This window comes from Artemia franciscana, chromosome 2 (assembly GCF_032884065.1).
Source record: "Artemia franciscana chromosome 2, ASM3288406v1, whole genome shotgun sequence".
Classification (NCBI taxonomy): domain Eukaryota; kingdom Metazoa; phylum Arthropoda; class Branchiopoda; order Anostraca; family Artemiidae; genus Artemia; species Artemia franciscana.
Window position 1 is genome coordinate 9,721,996 of NC_088864.1, and position 19,051 is coordinate 9,741,046.

Sequence of the window (19,051 nt, forward strand, 5' to 3'; positions counted from 1 at the left end):
CGTAAATAAAGAGTAATTAATCTTTGGTCGAATGAGCCATTCTCCGATTTCTTGCGACCCTACCTAAGCAAATACAAGCAGGAATCAGACTAAAATGCCCAAAATCTATTTTATACTAATTTTTTCAAAATAACTAAGATTTAATCACTCGCAGCATGTTTAAACAATCGACAAAAAAGTAAAAATTGACTTATATATTTATAAATAAATAATTCAGATACAAGATACATAAATAAAAGCTACCATTAGTAGCCACGAGGAGCATAGCCATGGGAAGCATAGCTATCATAACCTCCATAATGGTCATCATGGTAATCATCATCGCTATTCTTCTTCTTTGGAAGCGGTAAAACTTCATGAAATCCCTCTGGAACGTCTAGATTAACTCCTAGCATATTTTCTATCATTTCTTTAGGTGTAGGAATAATATCCATAAATGTTGCGACGCCAAGCCCACTAAAAAGACCAATAAGGGTTTCTATGAGAGGTATAGCAGCTGCAGGGAGCAGAGGTAGGAGCTCTAATTGCCGTTTGCTTATAGGATGTTCAAAAAGTGGTTGTAGAACAGAATCATTAACAGCCTCGGATACGATTTCTGTTAAGTTCATTTTACTTATTGCTTCTGCTACTTCACGTGCAAACCTTTTCATTGTCAAAACTAGGTCCTTGCTGTCAGGGAAGGCTTCTTCATCTCCATCTCTGTTAGTCTCCTCATCTTGTTCTTCAGAAAGGTCCTCCTGGTGGTCCAAGTCTCTAACGTGTTGGGAATGCTCGTCATATTCATGCGAGCCTTCCTCAAGCTCATAAGAATCCTTCCCAGCGTATTGTTCTTTTTCGGCACTGTCGTGGTTCTGTGTCTCTCTCTCATGTTTGATGTGTTCTTCGTGGATTCCCTGGGGCTTATCAGGGTTTCTTCCTTCGGAGTTATCGGTAGGTAAGGTCTTTTGATGATCACTGGATGCATGGTCTCTCAATGCATCAGGAGATTCCTGGTGATGTAAATGACGTTTTGTTATTAAAGCTGCGTTAGAAACAGCGACCAACAGACATACGTAAAATCCCAGATGAGCCATCTGCAATTAAAAAGAAATTTAACAACACATTAAAATACGTGCTTTAGGCATTAAAACTTGTCTTCTAAAGAATATTTTTGAGCGTCAAAATAGGCAGAATGCAGCGCGTAGATTATTAGCACTTTGACGTATAGATTCATTTAGCATTTTTGTTTAATGAAGATTATTTTTCAAAAATGCTAATTATTCAAGAATTTAGGTTAGCTCAGAATCTTGAAATTGAAGGAAAGGGAAAACAATCCTTTCCCAAGTGTAAAATACTATTGAATTTTTTTCATCTTTTCTCTATAATTTTTACAAATTTACTTGCAAAATTTGACAACACTTATTACTTCTTCGTTTTTCCACAAAAATTGTTTAATGAACGCCATATAAATAATCACTGTTTTGCATATCTAAAACTTTTTTAGAAACCTAATCTTCAAACTAGGGTGTCTTAGTCTAGAGTCTTGACTCTAGCTCTGTAGTGTCTCATCACTAAGACAAAGGAGTAATTTTTAGCGTAGAATTTTGCACGCTAAGACCTGGCGTTAGTGTCAAAACACATGGAGTCGTACCCCTCCACAGTCAGAGGGGTACTTCCTAATAATAAAAAGTATTACCAATGAGTCAAGTTGTTTCATTAAGCGAAATGTAATTTTATTAAAGTTAGTCTTGCAAAATCTATTCTACAGGGTATTTAAGTCGTTTTCAGTTAGTCAAAAACGTCACTAAACCTAAGAAATTCAGGATTCTATAGCCACCAAATGATTTGTGAATTAAAGCAAAAACCAGCAACAGTTGACAGTACAATATATATATATATATATATATATATATATTATATATATATATATATATATATATATATATATATATATATATATATATATATATATATATATATATATATATATATATATATATATATATATATATATATATATATATATATATATATATAGAAGCACCAAACTCGCCAAATCACTGAACCCCACCCCCTAACTCCCCCAAAGAGAGCGAAACCAGTACGGTTACGTCAATCACGTACCTACAACATTTACTTATTCTACCCACCAAGTTCCATCCCGATTTCTCCACTAAGCGTTTTCCATGATTTCCGGTTTCCCCTTCAACTTCCTCCAGTGTCAACAGATAATAAAAATGCCTCAATTTTTCTAAATTAACACCGCCCCAGCTCCTTCAAAGAGAACAGATCCGTTCCAATTATATCAATCACGTACCTATAACATTGTGCTTATTCTTCCCATCAAGTTTCATCCCGATCTCTCCACTCTAAGCGTTTTCCAAGATTTCTGTTTCCCCCTTCAACCCAAATGTCCCCGGATCTGATTCGAATTAAAAATGGAGCGTCCGAGACCTTTCATCCTTCTATATATCAAGTTTCATTAAGATCCGATCACCCATTCGTAAGATAAAGATACCTCAGTTTTCACGTTTTCCAAGAATTCCGGTTTCCCCCTCCAACTCTGCCCAATCTGGTCGGGATTTAAAACGAGTGCTCTAAAGCACAAAGTCCATCTAAATATCGAATTTCATTAAGATCTGATCACCTGTTCATAAGTTAAAAATACCTCTTTTTTATAATTTTTCCGAAATACTCCCCCCCCCAAAAAAAAACTCCACCAAAGAGAGCGGATCCGGTCCGGTTATGTCAGTCACGTATCTTGGACATATTTTTATTCTTCCCACCAAGTTTCATCTCTCCGCTTTAAGTGATTTCCAAGATTTTCTGTCCCCCCCCCCCCAAGACGCTGGATTCGGTCGGAATTTAGAATAAGAGATCCGAGCTACGAGGTCTTTCTAAATATGAAATATCATTAAGATCCAGTCACTCCTTCGTAAGTTAAAAATACCTCATTTTTCTTATTTTTCAGAATTAACCGTTACAATCAAAAATACGTTACAATCAAAAATGCTTTTAGTATAGCCAAAATCAAACTAGAGCGCAAAGAGGGGAAGAAAAGTTGAGGGATAATTGTAAAAACTCAAATTTTCAGCTAAAGTATTTTAAGAGATACACGGTATAAAAAAAAATAGAATGCCAGCACTTGTTGGCTTGATACGTTATACTCAAAAATGCTTTTAGTGCAGCCATAATCAAACTTAAGTGCAAAGAGGGGGAGAAGGGCTGAGGGATGATTTGTGCCAAGGCTCACTTTTCCAATCATTTCTTATATTCATTGCTTGGGAGTGATATTTGGTTCCCATTTTTAAAACAGATGGGTGAACCCAGCGAAAAGGTTCTAAATAACACAACACAAAACCAATTACACTTGATCTTGAAACGGAAGTAAAAAGTAAGTTGTTTTTTATCATTCTTTTTTTTACAAAAAATAATATAACTACCTGATTAAAAATACTACGTTAAGTCATTTTGAATATTGGTTCTGTATATCAATCCTAATAGGTCGTAATTCTAACAAAATATGAAAAAAAGGATAAATTTAAGGAACTCATGCTGGAAATCATATAAGAGCCCGAGCCCCCTCCCCCAACTCTAATGGCATCACTGCCATTCCTTTGAATTTCTATAATAAACGACTTTTTTCTTAGTTGAATTAGCGATTGTTTATAGTATACGAGCTAGGAATATCAAGTAATTGTAATCCTAATAGAGTTGTCAATGCCCTCTATTCTTGAACAGTATTAAATTTTTAAAGTTTGACTCTTTGTTACAGCTCTACTTTTTAAAACAATAAAAAAAACTATCTTAAATAATTTAATAAAATATAAATAATTTAATATCGTAAAAAAATAATATCGTAAATGAAAAAACTTACCAGAATAATTTCTGTTCGTTTTAAGTTTTAATGTCGCTCCTTACCTGCAGTTAAAAAAAACTTGTTTTTTTTTTATTTAATTTCTGAACGTTTTTGAATTAATGAATGTTTTGATTTTGGCTCACCGCACAAAAATAATTAAAAAGAAACTTACGATTTTTTGCTAAATGGCTTTCTCAAAGATTTGATCGGACGATTTTGATAAAAAGCGGTGGGGGAGGAGGCCTAGTTGCCCTCCAATTTTCAGCTACTTAAAAATGCAACTAGATTTCTATACAAAAGTTTTTGTTAGTAATAAACATGTGCACCTTACGAATTAACTTACGTAACAAACTTCTATATTTGTTTATTTTTATTACGTATATGACGGAGTTCGCCCCCTTGTCAATACCTCGCTCTTTATGCTAAAGCTTGAATTGTGTCCCAAATCTTTAAGAATGACACCTGAATTACAAAGGCCGTTGGATAAATAGTTGAAATTACTAAAAATACTCTAGCGTAAAGAGCAAGGTATTGTGGAGGAGACGAATCCCCTTATATACGTAATATCTTATGTTCGTATTAAGTTTTAATGCTGCTCATTACTTCCAGCTGAGAAAAAAACTTACATTACTTTTACATTACATTACTTCCAGTTTTAAATACTGTTAGAAAATCCTGCGTCCCCTTATGGAAATTCTCTTCCCTCGTGATACCCCCTGAAAACGTCTGTACACTTCATAATAACCATTACTATATGTGAACCATGGTCAAAGTTTGCAACTTGCAGCCCCTCCCCCGGGAAGTCTGGGGGATTAAGTCGCCCTCAAGGACATAATTATTAGGTTTTCGACTAAGCTAAACAGAATGGCTGTCTCAAAATTTTGATCCGGTGAGCTTTGGGAAAAAAGTGTGCGTTCAAGGGGGCCTAGGTGCCCTCCAATTTTTTAAGTCACTTAAAAAGGTCTGGCACTAGAGCTTTTGATTCCCGTTAGAATGAAACCTCTTGCGACATTCCAAGGACCACTGGATCGATACGATGAAAAAAAAAATAAACACGCATACCGTGATCTCACTTCTGGCAAAAAAAAATACAAATTCCACTTTTTGTAGATAGGAGCTTGAAACTTCTAGAGTAAGGTTCTCTGATACGCTGAACCTGAAGGTGTGATTTTTGTTGAGATTCTATGACTTTCAGGGGATGTTTTCCCCTATTTTCCAAATTATGGCAAATTTTCTAAATTAAGGCAAATTTTCTCAGGCTCTTAACTTTTGATGGGTAAGACTAAACTTGATGAAATTTATGTATTTAAAATCAGAATTAAGATGCGATTCTTTTGATGTAATTATTGGTGTCAAAATTCCGTTTTTTAGAGTTTCAGTTACTATTGAGCCGTGTCGCTCCTTACTACAGTTCGTTACCACGAACCGTTTGATTAAGTGCGAAACATTTTCCCAACTGAAAGTAAGGAGCAACATTAAAACTTAAAACGAACAGATTTTGTTCTCATATGTGAATGGGTCTTTTTATTTAATTTCTGATCTTTTTTAAATAATGCTGGGATATCCGGTGCCCTCTTCACTGGCAGACTCAGGGGGGCCATAATTTGGTCGTCCATTTGGTTAATTTTTGGTACCTTTGTCACATCCCCCCAAGATCTGCTCATCTGTGCTCTTGTCACATTGCCTCCCCCTTAAGATTTTGCTCTAGATCAGTCCCTGGCCCCCTTCATGTAAAAATTTCCTTCAGCAATGAAAAATCGTCCCACGTAACTTTCTCCCCAAACCCCCACCAGAAAAAATGCCCCTGAAAACGTGTGTATACTTCCCAATAATGATGGGTAAAACCTTGCTCTTTACACTAAAGTTTGAATTTTGTTCCCGTTCTTTAAGAAAGACCCCTCAATCTCAATGGGTTAATTAGAATAAATAGCTCTTTTAAGTTTACGAAAAAATACTTAGGCATAAAGAGCGAGATATTGACGAGGGGGAGAACTCCTTCATATACGTAATAATTTCTGTTCGTTTTAAGTTTTAATGTTGCTCGTTATTTTCAGTTGAAAAGCTTATTTTTGTTTAATTTCTGATTGTTCTTTAAATAATGCTGGGAAAGCTGGTTCCCTCTTCACTGGCGGATCCATGGGACCGGGAGGGGGAGGTTCCTCCAAAATGTTTTCTGGTACCCTCCTTCCCTATTTTTCTTCTTTTTTTCATTCTTTTTTAAAATAAATTCGTCAGTTTTTGGCATCTTTCACATAATCCCCATCCCCAATATTTTGCTCTAGATGGCGCCCTTCACGGAAAATTCCCTTCGCCAAAGAAAAACTACTCCAATCCCCCCTGAAAACGTCTGTATACTTACCAATAACCATATGTAACTATATGTAACCAAAAGTAACAAATGTTACAAAAGTTACATATGTAACAACTATATGTAAACAAAAGGCAAAGTTCACCACTCGCAGCTTGCTTCCCTTGGAGACTGGGGGATTAAGTTATCCTCAAAGACAGCTACTAAATTTTTCGGCTATGCTGAACGAAATGGATATCTCAAAATTTTGATTGCGTTATTTTAGGAAAAATGAGCGTTGGAGGGGGCCTATTTGCCCTCCAATTTTTTGGTCAGTTAAAAAGAGCATTAAAACTTTTTATTTCCATTTTAATGAGCCCTCTCGCGATATTCTAGGACCACTGGGTCGATAAGATCACCCCTGGGAAGGAAAAAAAACAAATAAACACGCATCCGTGATTTCTTCTGGCAAAGAAATACAAAATTTCGCATTTTTGTAGGTAGGAGCTTGAAACCTCTACAGTATGGTTCTCTGATACGCTGAATCTGATAGTGTGATTTTCATTAGGACTCGTATCTTTTAGATGGGTTCCCTGAATATCAAAAATAAGGCAAATATTCTCAGGCTCGTAACTTTTGATGGGTAAAGCTATAATGGTTTAAACCTCGCTCTTCACGCTAAGATATTAGGATTTACATGATAAGATTGTTTATGCTAAGATTTACGATATTAGGGGGTTCATCCCCTTGTCAAAACCTCGTTCTTTACGCAAAATTTTGTATTTTGTTCCAATTCTTTAAAAATGACCCCTGAATCAAAAAGGGTTTAATTAGAATAAATTGCTCTTTTGGAAGTACTAAAAACAACTTTTGGGTAAAGAGCGAGGTATTGATGAGAGGGCGAACTCCCTCATATACGTAAAAACTTCTGTTCGTTTTAAGTTTTAATGTTTCTCGTTACTTCCTTTACTTTTACTTACTCCTTAGAGTTGGAAAAGTTTGATTTCATTTAATTTTTGATCGTTTTTAAGTAGAAAATCTTGCATCCCCTTCCCTGTTGGATCCAGGAGTGCCGGGAATTGGAGGGGAAAAGACCTCCAAGATTTTTTCTATTGCCCTCTCACCCTGTTTTTTTTTCGTTTTTTCACTATTTTTTTTAGAATAAATTTGTCAATTTGATCAATTTTTGGCTCCACTTGCAGTCCTTCTCGTGGAGACTGAGGGTTACTTCCCCAGTCTCTATCCTATTGCCCAGTACCCAGTATTCTAGGGCCACTGGGTCAATACGATCACCCTGGGAAGAAAAAAAGGCAAAAACAAACACGCGCCCGTGATCTTTCTTCTGGCAAAAAAGGGTTCTCTGGTACACTGAATCTGATGGGTGTGATTTTCATTAAGATTCTCCTTTTCTCCCTTTTTTCGAAAACAAAATTAAAAGTAACATTAAAGCTTAAAAGGAACATAAATTATTTCGTATATGGGCGGGGGTATCTGCTACACAATCCTTCCCTTTCTAAACTGAAGTTTTATTCTAATTGGATAATAGCTCTTATCATATTGATTTGAATATACCTCTGACGTAACAGATCTCGCTTTTTTCCGATTTTACAACATCAACAATTTGAATCATCGGTTCTGTTTCATTTTTACAACATCACTAAAAAAGAAAATTAAATGATGTTCAGGCTCTAGAAATAGATGACTAGCAGTGGTAAATTTTATTTAATAGATGGATAAGTGTATTTTAAAGCCGAACATACAGCCATGAACACAGTACAATAACATAAATTTTGATCAGCAATTGTCATAAAACAGTGTATTAACCTAATACTAGTACTTAATACTTGACAAAAAGCAAACCTTTAATAAGTAAACCTGAAAAACTTACCTTGTCTTTTAACTAGAGCTCACGAGCAAGGTTAGTTATCGACTAAAGTTAAACTCGAACTTAGGCAGGCTGGAATTTGAAACTAGTGACCTAATTAAAATAATAACCTTGTTACTGCTTTATAATTTCTTAATAATTTACATTTTAAATCATTTTAGATGGTTAACCTAGATTCGACGAGAGTGTATTTAATCATGCTTGATACTGATTGTCATAGAAGGAAGTAACGAAATTCAGAATGAAGTTGGTGGTTTGCAAAATAAATTTATAGGGTTCCTGATATCCAAAATCGAGGGGGAAAATGACTACCCAAATTTTAGGAAAGTTACTGAAAGAAATGGGAGTTTTTCTTTTGATTTTGTACCCTAATTATGATTTACCTATATTGCTTAAACTTTTTACTAAATGCTATTGTTATTTGCCACTGTCTCTAAGTAGGGTAAATAGAACAATTAATTTTTAGGATAACAGCAAAAGCAGGCAGGGAGTCCTTGCCCCCTTAATCATGTGCAGAATGGAGAATGGTTTGTTTACCTTTATCAATTTCTACGGAGAATCAAAGAATATTCCAGAACAGACTATTTTTTTTAGTTTTTTCATTGAAAAACGCCGTCTTTAGATATTTTCGTTGAAAATGTAACAAAAAGATTCGTCCTCTCCTAGATTAAATAAAAAAATAGTTTTTTTTTAACTAAAAGTAAGGAGCGACATTAAAACTTAGAACGAACAGAAATTACTCCGTGTATAAAAGGGGCTGTTTCCTTCTCAACGCTCCGCTTTTTACGCTAAAATTTTACTCTTTCTCTCAATTCTACTTTATCAAACAGTAGAAACATTAGCGTAAAGAGCGGGGCGTTATACACGGAGTAATTTTATATACACAGAGTAATTTCTGTTCGTATTAAGTTTTAATGTCGCTCCTTACTTTCAGTTAAAAAAAACATTTTTTTTATTTAGTTTCTGAATGTTTTTGATTTAATGCATGTTTGATTTTGACTCTCTGTACATAAATTATTAAAATGAAATTTGCATATTAATTTTTTTTTTTGGCTAAATGGCTTTCTCTTAGGTTTGATTAGACGATTTTGATAAAAAGGGATGTAGGAGGAGGCTTAGTTGCCCACCAATTTTTCGGTTACTTAAAAAAGGCAACTGGAATTTCAATTTTTAACGGACGTTCTTATTAGTAAAAAATATACGTAACTTAAGATTTAACTTACGTAACGAACTTCTATATTTGTATATTCTTATTATGCATATGAGGGGGTTTGTCCCCTCGTTAATACACTCTTCACACAAAAGCTTAAATTTTGTCCCAATTCTGTAAGAATGACCCCTGAATCAGAAAGGACGTAGAATAAATAGTTCAAATTACTAAAAATACTTTAGCGTAAAGAGCAAGGTATTTAGGAGGAGAAGAACCCCTCATATGCGCATTAATCTCTGTTCGTTTTAAGTTTTAATGCTGCCCCTTACTTTCAGTTGAAAACACTTTTTCATATTTATTTTTTCATTGTTCTTTTTTTAATAATAATGATAGAAAATCCAGCGCCCCTTTCATTGAATTTCTCTTCCCCCATGACAAATCCCTCCAAGGAAAGATCTTCCCACGTAGCCACCTCCCCTCAAATCCCCTCCCCCAACCAAAAAAATCCCTCTGAAAACGTCTATACACTTCCCAATAACTATTATTATATGAGAACACTGGTCAAAGTTTGTAACTTGCAGCCCCTCCCCTGGGGACTGTAGGGGAGTAAGTCTTCCCCAAAGACATAGTTATTATGTTTTTCGACTATGCTGAGCAAAACGTTTATCTCAAAATTTTGATCTGTTGACTTTGGGAAACAATAAGCGCGGGAGAGGGCCTAGGTACCTTACAATTTTTTTGGAGAGCACTAGAGCTTTTGATTTCCGTTAGAATGAGCCCTCTTGCGACATTCTAGGACCACTTGGTCGATACGATTATCCCTGGGAAAAAAACGCACCCGTGATCGGTATTCTGGCATAAAAGACGAATTTCCCTATTTTTGTAGATAGGAGCTTGAAACTTCTCTGATACAAAGGGTTCTCTGATACGCTGAATGCGAAGGTGTGATTTTCGTTAAGGTTCTATGACTTTTAGGGGGTGTTTCCCCCCTATTTTCCAAAATAAGGCAAATATTCTCAGGCTCGTAATATTCTCAACTTTTGATGAGTAAGACTAAATTTGATGAAACCTATATTTAAAATTAGCATAAAAATCCAATTCTTTTAATGTATCTCTTAGTATGGAAATTTACTGTTGAGCCGGGTCGCTCCTTACTATATAAGGAGCGATCCACTCCTTATATTATATATATATATATATATATATATATATATATATATATATATATATATTGGCTACCATGAACTGTTTGATGTTGAAAAATAAATTTTGCCCTCCCCCGATTTTAGTGAATTTACACCACTGCTCCTTTTAAATACACTTGTAAAGAGACCGTTTTATCATGAATTTAATTATATATATATATATATATATATATATATATATATATATATATATATATATATATATATATATATATATATATATATATATATATATATATATATATATATATATATATATATATAATATATATATATATATAATATATATATATATATATAAAACAAGTTATTCCACACATGAAGAGGCCTGCCCCCTTATTAACCCCACACGTTGTACATCATTTTTTAGCGCTATAAAAAAATCCTCTTATTCGAACTCAACGCCTCTTCTGTTTGAACAGTCATTCTTGCTGTTTCCTACACACATAATGTGTGGATGGCACTTAGAATTTATAATGTTTCAAAAGTAGTTTCTTTTTAAGTGAGTGCCATTGAGAGGAGATGACGTAAGATTTAAGGAGTAATAATAACAGTAATAAAACAGTCGCTCTTAAAGAATTGGGACACAAAGTGAAACTTAGCGTAAAAGTTGAGGGGTTGAGGAAGAGGCAGTCACCCTTGCATACAGAATAATTTCTGTTTGTTATAAGTTTTAACGTTGCTCCTTACGTTAAGTTGGAAAAACTTCTTATTTTTTTCAAGTTGTGCCCAGGCCTAATCAAGATGTAATTCTGGTTACCTGTTTCCTGCTTTTAAATTGTGTATAACCAATCAGTAATTGTAAATTAATTTATAGCTTCCCACTTTCTTTAGTCTTTATGGCACTTGGTATTAACCAAGTGACATATAGCAATCGCAAATTCTGTCGGTCTGTCGGTCGCGGTTTTGCTACTTTAGGCACTTCCAGGTAAGCTAGGACGATGAAATTTGGCAGGCGTATTAGGGACCGGACCAGATTAAATTATAAATAGTCTTTTTTCCGATTTGACTATCTGGGGGGGGGGGGAGTGAGGGGCCCTTAATTCGGACAAAATTGAAAAATTGAAGTATTTTTAACTTACGAACGGTTGATCAGATTTTAATTAAATTTGATGTTTGAAAGGATATCGTGTCTTAGAGCTGTTATTTTAAATCCCAACTGCATCTGATGACATTGGGGGGATATTTGAGAGGGGGAACCTAAAATCTTGGAAAACACTTAAGAGTGGAGGGATCGGGATGAAACTTGGTGGGAAAAATAAAACAAGTCCTAGATACATATTGACAAAACCGGAACGGATCTGCTCTCTTTGGGGTAGATGGGGGGGGGGGGGGTTAATTCCGAAAAATTAGAAAAAATGAGGTATTTTTAACTTACGAACGGGTGATCGGATCTCAATTCAATTTGATATTTAGAAGGATGTCGTGTCTCACAGCTTTTATTTTAAATCCTGACCGGATCTGTTGACTTTGGGGTGGGGAGGAGTTGGGAGGGGGAAACCTAAAATCTTGGAAAACACTTAGAGTGGATGGATCGGGATGAAACTTGGTGGGAAAAATAAGCACAAGTCCTAGATACATGATTGACATAACCTGAACAGATCCGCTCTCTTTGGGGTAGTTGGGGGGGGGGGGGGGTAATTCTGAAGAATTAGAAAAAATGACGTATTTTTAACTTACGAACGGGTGATCGGATCTTAATGAAATTTGATATTTAGAAGGATATCGTGTCTCAGAGCTCTTATTTTAAATCCCGACCGGATCTAGTGACACTGGGGGGAGTTTGGGGTGGGGGAAACCTAAAATCTTGGAAAACACTTAGAATGGAGGGATCGGGATGAAACTTGGTGGGGAAAATAAGCACAAGTCCTAGATACATGATTGACATAATTGGAATGGATCCGCTCTATTGGGGGGGGGGGGTTAATTCTGAAAAAATTGAAAAATGAGGTACTTTTAACTTACGAACGGGTGATCGGATCCTAATGAAATTTGATATTTAGAAGGATATCGTGTCTCAAAGCTCTTATTTTAAATCCCGACCGGATCTGGTGACATTGGGGGGAGTTGGGGTGGGGGAACCTAAAATCATGGAAAACGCTTAGATTGGAAGGGAATCGGGTTCAGTGATTTGGCGAGTTTGCTGCTTCTGGAAGTGCTAGGACGATGAAAATTGGTAGGTGTGTCAGGGAGCTGCACAACTTGACTTGATAAAGTCGTTTTCCCCAGATTCGACCATCTGGGGGGCTAAAGGGAGAGGAAAAATTAGAAAAAATTAGGTATTTATAACTTACGAGTGGGTGATCGGATCTTAATGAATTTTGATATTTAGAAGGAAATCGTGACTCAGAGCTCTTATCTTAAATCCTGACCGGCATTAAGTCTCTGATTTTCCTTTTAAATCAATCTATTGATTCTTAGAATTTTGTTAGAGCTCATACCATATGAGCTCTTGGCTCTTAGCTTTTCTTGCCTCGTCACAAGCGCCATATGAGCTCTTAGCTCTTGTTCTCCTTAAGAACTAAAACGTTGCATTACGATTAAAATTTTGTCAAAATTTCCAATGAATTGTTTTTTTAAGAAAGTCTTAATAATATGTCTACTACCTAATTTCGGGTGGACAGAGAGGGCTATTATTGTTCCCATGGATTGAGATTTTATGTGACTTTTGAATTTCTACGTGGCAGAAGCCATTGCGATCCGTACAATATTTAAATAAATGTGTTTAGAAACATTGTATATAAATAGGAAAAGAGAAATATGACCAATATAAGTCGCTGAAAACAGCACTTACCCCCCCCCCCCCAATAAATATCCTGACAACGTTCATGATGCTCCACTTCTGTGCCGCTAGGCATGTGAATGTAACATTTCATGCTAAATAGAAAAAGATTGTCACAATGGTAGTGGCGTTATTAACGCACACATCCCCCCCCCCCAATGTCCATACAAAATATATAGACTAATAGTAGAGAGTGGTTAGATATCAATTCATACCCTCCCCCTCCTTTCCCAAAGACTCATGCTATATTTCTTTAAGGATTCAATGATAATTAGGATGTCTGGGAACTGAAATGTATTCTTTGAGGCATCTCTCCCCCTCCCCCATCCCTTTCAAAAATCATTGTTCTGACCAGGAATTCTACGACAAAAACTTGATTTATTTAGCTTCTGCTTTGGAAGGTTTGATTTTAGAAGAAGAAAAATGGTTTTATTAAAATAAATAAACACATTTAATAACAAACGGAAAGTTTATAAATTTATTTAGGACTGCATCATCATTTGCTTCTTAGAGAAAATAAATAAAGCAAAATAACTTTTATCAAATGAAAGTAAAACTAAAAAGAATAATTTAAAACATTAATAGAGCAACTATAAAGAACTGCTTTTTTTATAGTTCTAAAGCAGATAAAATATGAGAGTACTCACAATGAGGTGCTCAGCCCTAAGAAGCGCTCAAAATTTCCTTTCCTGAGCTTCTGGGCTAAAATTCAGACAAAAATTGGCCCTTGTAATGTCTTCGAACAATTAAGAGCTGGTCAAAGGATTCTGAAATTGCCCTGATATTTTTACCTTTTTGTTTAGGACCAAAGATCGAATAAGCTTACGAAACATGGGTAGAGGCCCGAACATCAAAACCTATATCTATTATTTGCGCTTCCTTGCATTTTAAGGGACCATCGCTTGCTTAGGTGACCGAGCAGGAATCGTTGTCAACAGGGCTCCGATCAGTATGGAAAGGTCCAAAGGACGTACATGAGGGGGATCTGGTCCTGTCCTTATAAATCCTAAATTTAATCATAGTTCTTTTTATTTCTTATGCAAATTACCAGTTTTTATTATTGCTCACCCATCGAAAAACATTCTACACGGTTCTTATGTGTCATCCAGATTTTTTGTGTGATGGATAATCAAAATTAATGATTAATTTAAGTGCATAGTGATTTAGAAGTATGTTTTCTTCTTGGAAAACGTCTTTTTTAAAGATGTATTTAAACGTTTTCTTTAAAGATGTATTCCTAATTGCGTCGTTTATTTTCAGTCAGCAGCACATTTCAACCAAATGCAAAATTTGGGTCCGTATATACCCACACTAGAATCATACCCGAAAAGTCAGCTTCCTTACCGCGGTCATTCAACTATGGAACAAATGACAGAACTATACTCAGGAGTGCCAGAAACTCACCAAGCACCTGAGGGAGCAACCAACCCTATAATTTCAGCATTTTCTTCTGCTCCAAAGAGTACAGATATTTTCAGCGAGACTAGTTCATATAACTTAGATCGAACGGAAGAAACCGAAGTTGAACAAATACCTAGCACACAATATGAGACCAAAATACCAGAAGCTAAAGGAAGAGCGGGTGTTGGTCTTGGAGATATTCGTTATGATTAAAATGGCTGCTTGACAGCATTTTGTTTTTTACTTATAATACATTTGTATATATTTGTCTAATTTGGTTTGTATATTCATAGCTGAAGCTTAAAATGGAATTTTTTCTAAAAAAAATTGAAGGATAAAATATGGAGTTCTTCAATTTCAATTATATAAATTGACGAATTAAAATCAAAGTTAGTTATTTAATGAAATTGAAGCATATATCTCAAGATCATCAACATTATTTGTTATTTTTGCAAAGTGAAACTGAAATGTAGCCCAATTTTTAGCCCAAATTTGCCCAACATTCTTTAATATCGGAATAATTAATTCTTGATTTATTAATTGATTTGAATTATCAAATAGTTTGTAAAATTCTTCAGTTTACTTATTTTCATTGTTTTGTTTACTGAACTTATTCACCATTTATGTCCCATGAGGCTTAAAATTAACCAGTAAAAGTTCTTGGCTTCAAATAGGTTTAAATATTTTCATAAGAAAAATGAACGTGATGAAGAAAATTTGGATTTTCACTTGCGATTTATTTCAACGGGTTAATTATACCGAAGCATTCATATATATCTGGTATGGGTGTCAGTGACCTGACCTCATTTAGCTCTTGCATTACTCTGAGGCACCGACGAGAATTCCACTCGTTATCAGACCGGTCACACGGATAGGCAGAGATACATTATCTGTAAGCAGGAACAATCGCAAGTGAGGGCCTCCCCTCATCCCAAATGTTAACATTTGGTTCAATTTTGGAATAAATGATCAATTACTTTTGTTACTCGCCCCCTCTCCCAGAGAAAGAATGTTCCTGCAAATATACTTGTCTGCAAGATTTTATATAGGTACATTAAAATCAGTTCGTAATTTGTATAACAGTACTTCATCTTTTAAACCATTTGATTGGTTGGTAGAACTCCTCAGACGTTCAATAGTTAAAAAAGAAATCACCAACGCAACAGCACAATTATAGAAACAAACACTCACCACAAAACCGAACACAAGAATAATAAATATTAATACATAATAAACAATATATAAAAGATAATAAAGGATATATATATATATATATATATATATATATATATATATATATATATATATATATATATAAGATAGGAGAAAGAAGAGGCTGTTTTCCTACTACTGTTGTCCAATTTAAGTTCGAAGTGATTAAAGTGAAGTTCCAGACATACGAAGTTGTCGATGAGGTTAATTTACGCAGTGCTAATTGAAACACATCTCTCAAAATGTGAAATACCTTAAATATCTAAAAATATTATTAAAGCCTATAAAAAATATTAATAGTGACCTTCGTTTGATTGAATTAATGACGGATGTTCTAATGGTGACTGAAATGATCAGATTAAAGTCAAGTGCTTCTGTCATATTATTCATATTTAATTTTATTGGTTCGTCAAATCGTTATGATCTGCAAAGTTAGTATGTCAGGTCAATCAATGTATAGCTATGTTAATAGGTTACATGCTTTTACTGAAAATTACAGTTTGACGAATATAATGCTATAAAAAAATCCCCGCTCAGGACAAACTAAGTTGCTTTTTAATCGGAATGGTATTTAAGCCAATCTTGAAATAATCGGATGCTCCAAACACTTATCCCAGATTAAATGTAGTTCAGGATCACACGAAGCTCAGTGAGCCTGTATAAAGTATTCAAATTCTATGACAAAAATCCATTTGGAACTTTTAAATAACATGGTTTGGTTACTTACAGGGCCGTATTCATGATTTTTTTTTGAGGGGTGGTTTACAAAAGAATTTTTCGGGGAAGGGGGCTACAAAAAAAACTTAAAAAAAACACATGAAAAATTTATTTATATTCATTTTGTTACATTTTTACGAGTCGTTTAAACATTTCGGGAGTGGTTCAAGCCCCCTAACCCCCCCCCCCCTGGATACGGCATTAGTTGCTTATAATCGCTTATGTAGCTTTTCTGACTGAAAAGCGACTTTCATCGTCCTAAAAAGGGAATTGAATACATCTCATCAAATGATTATTGCCCTTTACGAAGCAAGAGAAAACAACAAGTACTTTTGACTTTGATACGATTTTCCCTCTTATTTAGGTTCAGTTACATGGTTCTCTTGTGGAATTGAGGGATCCTGGGCTAAGGTATCCTCAGGATTTATAACAAACAATACCCTATGATGTTATCCCAAATGGGATAAATAGATTGCGCAACAAGGGTGCTTATAATTGTTAATTTACCTACTTTTTTTAGGCTAATAACACACTGTCGCCATTTTAAACAGAAATAGGTTATGTTACTTGGACACAGTGAAATGTTACACACCCATTGGTCAGCTTTAGAGACAGAAGGGTTGTAAATGTAAATCTTGAGTTAAACAGAACATCAGTCATTGGATTAAAATTTTGAGGAAGGGCTGCAAGTTGTGAACTTTTCTCATTGTTTACATACAGTATTGGTTATTGGGAAGTATACAGATGTTTTCAGGGGGGTTTGATGGTGGGGTGAGGGGTCAGGGGGGAGAAGGGTACGCGGGAGGATCTTTCCGTGGAAGTATCACTCGTGAGGGAATAGAATTTTCGTGAAGGGGGAGAAGGAGCGACACGGCCCAATGTCCTATCAAAATTTTGAGATAGCCATTTGGACAAAAACAACAATATAAAATTTTATTTAAAATTTCGTTTTAATTAGTCATGTACGGTGAGCCAGTCAAAAACGTTCAAAAATTAAGTAAAAAGAGAGATTTTTTTAAACTGAAAGCAAGGAACGACATTAAAACTTAAAAAGGAACAGAAATTATTCCGTATATGAAAGAGGCTGTCCCCTCCTCAGCGTTTCGCTCTTTACGCTAAAGTTTGACTCTTTCTCACAGCTTTACTTCTTAAAACAATAAAAAGCGTAAAGAGAGAGGCGCTGAGGAGGGGACAGCCCCGTTCATATACCAAATAATTTCTGTTCGTTTTAAGTTTTAATGTTGCTCCTTACTTTCAGTTAAAAAAAACAACTTGTTTTTTTTATTTAGTCAAGTTTTGCTTGATACAACTTGATTTACATTTAATCAATGAAAAAACAAGTTTTTACTAAATATAAGTTTTACAAAGAAAAATAAAGAGCTCCATTAAACCAAAAATGCTGAATTACAATAAATAATCGAGTGAAACTCAAAACAAGCAAAAATTAACATCAATTAGGCTGACACCCTGACCTGCCTTCTGAAGAGTAGAAAATAATTTGCACTTTATGAAAATGAAAATTTTAAATGTTATCCCTTTTTAACTTTAATAAATCAAAAATTGTTAAGACTTTAAGGAATAAACATCAGTGAAAGCATATTAAAGCGTCAATCCAGCCATTTACTTTTTCAGTTAAGTGCAAATTATGTTCCGATCTTCAGAAGGCATGGGGAGTGTCAGCCCTACTCATGTTAGTATATGCCCAGATACGGATTAATTTCTCTTCGTTTAAGTTTTAATGTTGCTCCTTGTTTTCAGTTGAAAAATCCCTGTGTTCTTAAATTTAACTCAAATATAATTCAAACTCTTTTCGCTACTGCGGAAGAGAAAGGGGAAATTTACAAAAGTTTGACCTTCGGGGAGTCAACATAAGAAGAGAGGGAGTAAAAATTGCTACGACTATTGACAGTATAGCGTCTGAATACTTATTTACAAAAGTTTACAATGTCAAACTGAAATTGTCCATATCATTGTCCATATCATTACTAATAATTTTAATAGATTGAAATTACCCAGTGTTTTGTTTTATTATAACGATGTTTTCCAAACCAAGTCTTTTATGCACAAAGCAAGCCTACTTAGATTGGAAAATTTTAGCAATTTATATATGCTTGTTCATTTTAAGCTTATTTTGATCTAAAACGCTAAATAAGGAAAGTAAAGTAAAGTAAAGAATACGACATTAGACTTTACAGTCCCTACCGGCAGTGCTGATCTCCATTTATTGGCCCTTCAGCCAGGAAGTGCAATGGGGGGGGGGCTGGGGGCCAACCATCCTGTGCTTTCACACACCCTTCCTATTTACCTTCCCCAGATTTCTCCAGGTTCCCATTTAGAGCTGGGTCGACTCTGGCTAAGCTTACAGAGTCACGCCACTAACCCTCGTCCCAAACTAAAGAATTGTGTACACTGGGATTCGAACCCGTGTCTTCTCAGACAAAGGATCCTGAATCCAGCGCACCAATCCGCTCGGCCAGGACGATGGCAAATAAGGTGTTTTGATGAAAATATATATTTTACAAAATTGTGCTTTTTGGTGTTTCTAAATATGTAATACTCAATAAACTTAAACTT

General features: G+C 35.1%; 2 protein-coding genes across 2 annotated transcripts in view; one reads left to right on the forward strand and one right to left on the reverse strand.

Moving 5' to 3' along the window:
• The window catches only part of LOC136034190 (uncharacterized), a 54,106-nt gene extending 39,287 nt beyond the window's left edge, over window positions 1-14,819 (forward strand). Inside the window, exon 5 of the mRNA XM_065715369.1 lies at window positions 14,408-14,819. Within this exon, the coding sequence (XP_065571441.1) occupies window positions 14,408-14,761 (354 nt within the window). The 3' untranslated portion in view covers window positions 14,762-14,819. The remainder of the gene's footprint in view (window positions 1-14,407) is intronic.
• LOC136034179 (uncharacterized) lies at window positions 180-8,071 on the reverse strand. Its single transcript, XM_065715362.1, has 2 exons — window positions 8,014-8,071; window positions 180-1,073 (listed from the first exon to the last, which is right to left on the reverse strand). The coding sequence occupies exon 2, from the start codon at window positions 1,071-1,073 to the stop codon at window positions 246-248; it is 828 nt and encodes a 275-aa protein (XP_065571434.1). The 5' UTR covers window positions 8,014-8,071; the 3' UTR covers window positions 180-245.
• Window positions 14,820-19,051: the final 4,232 nt, after the last annotated feature.

Coding starts and splice junctions, on each gene's coding strand:
- LOC136034179 (XM_065715362.1), bottom strand. CDS start 1,073: ATGGCTCATCTGGGATTTTACGTATGTCTGTTGGTCGCTGTTTCTAAC.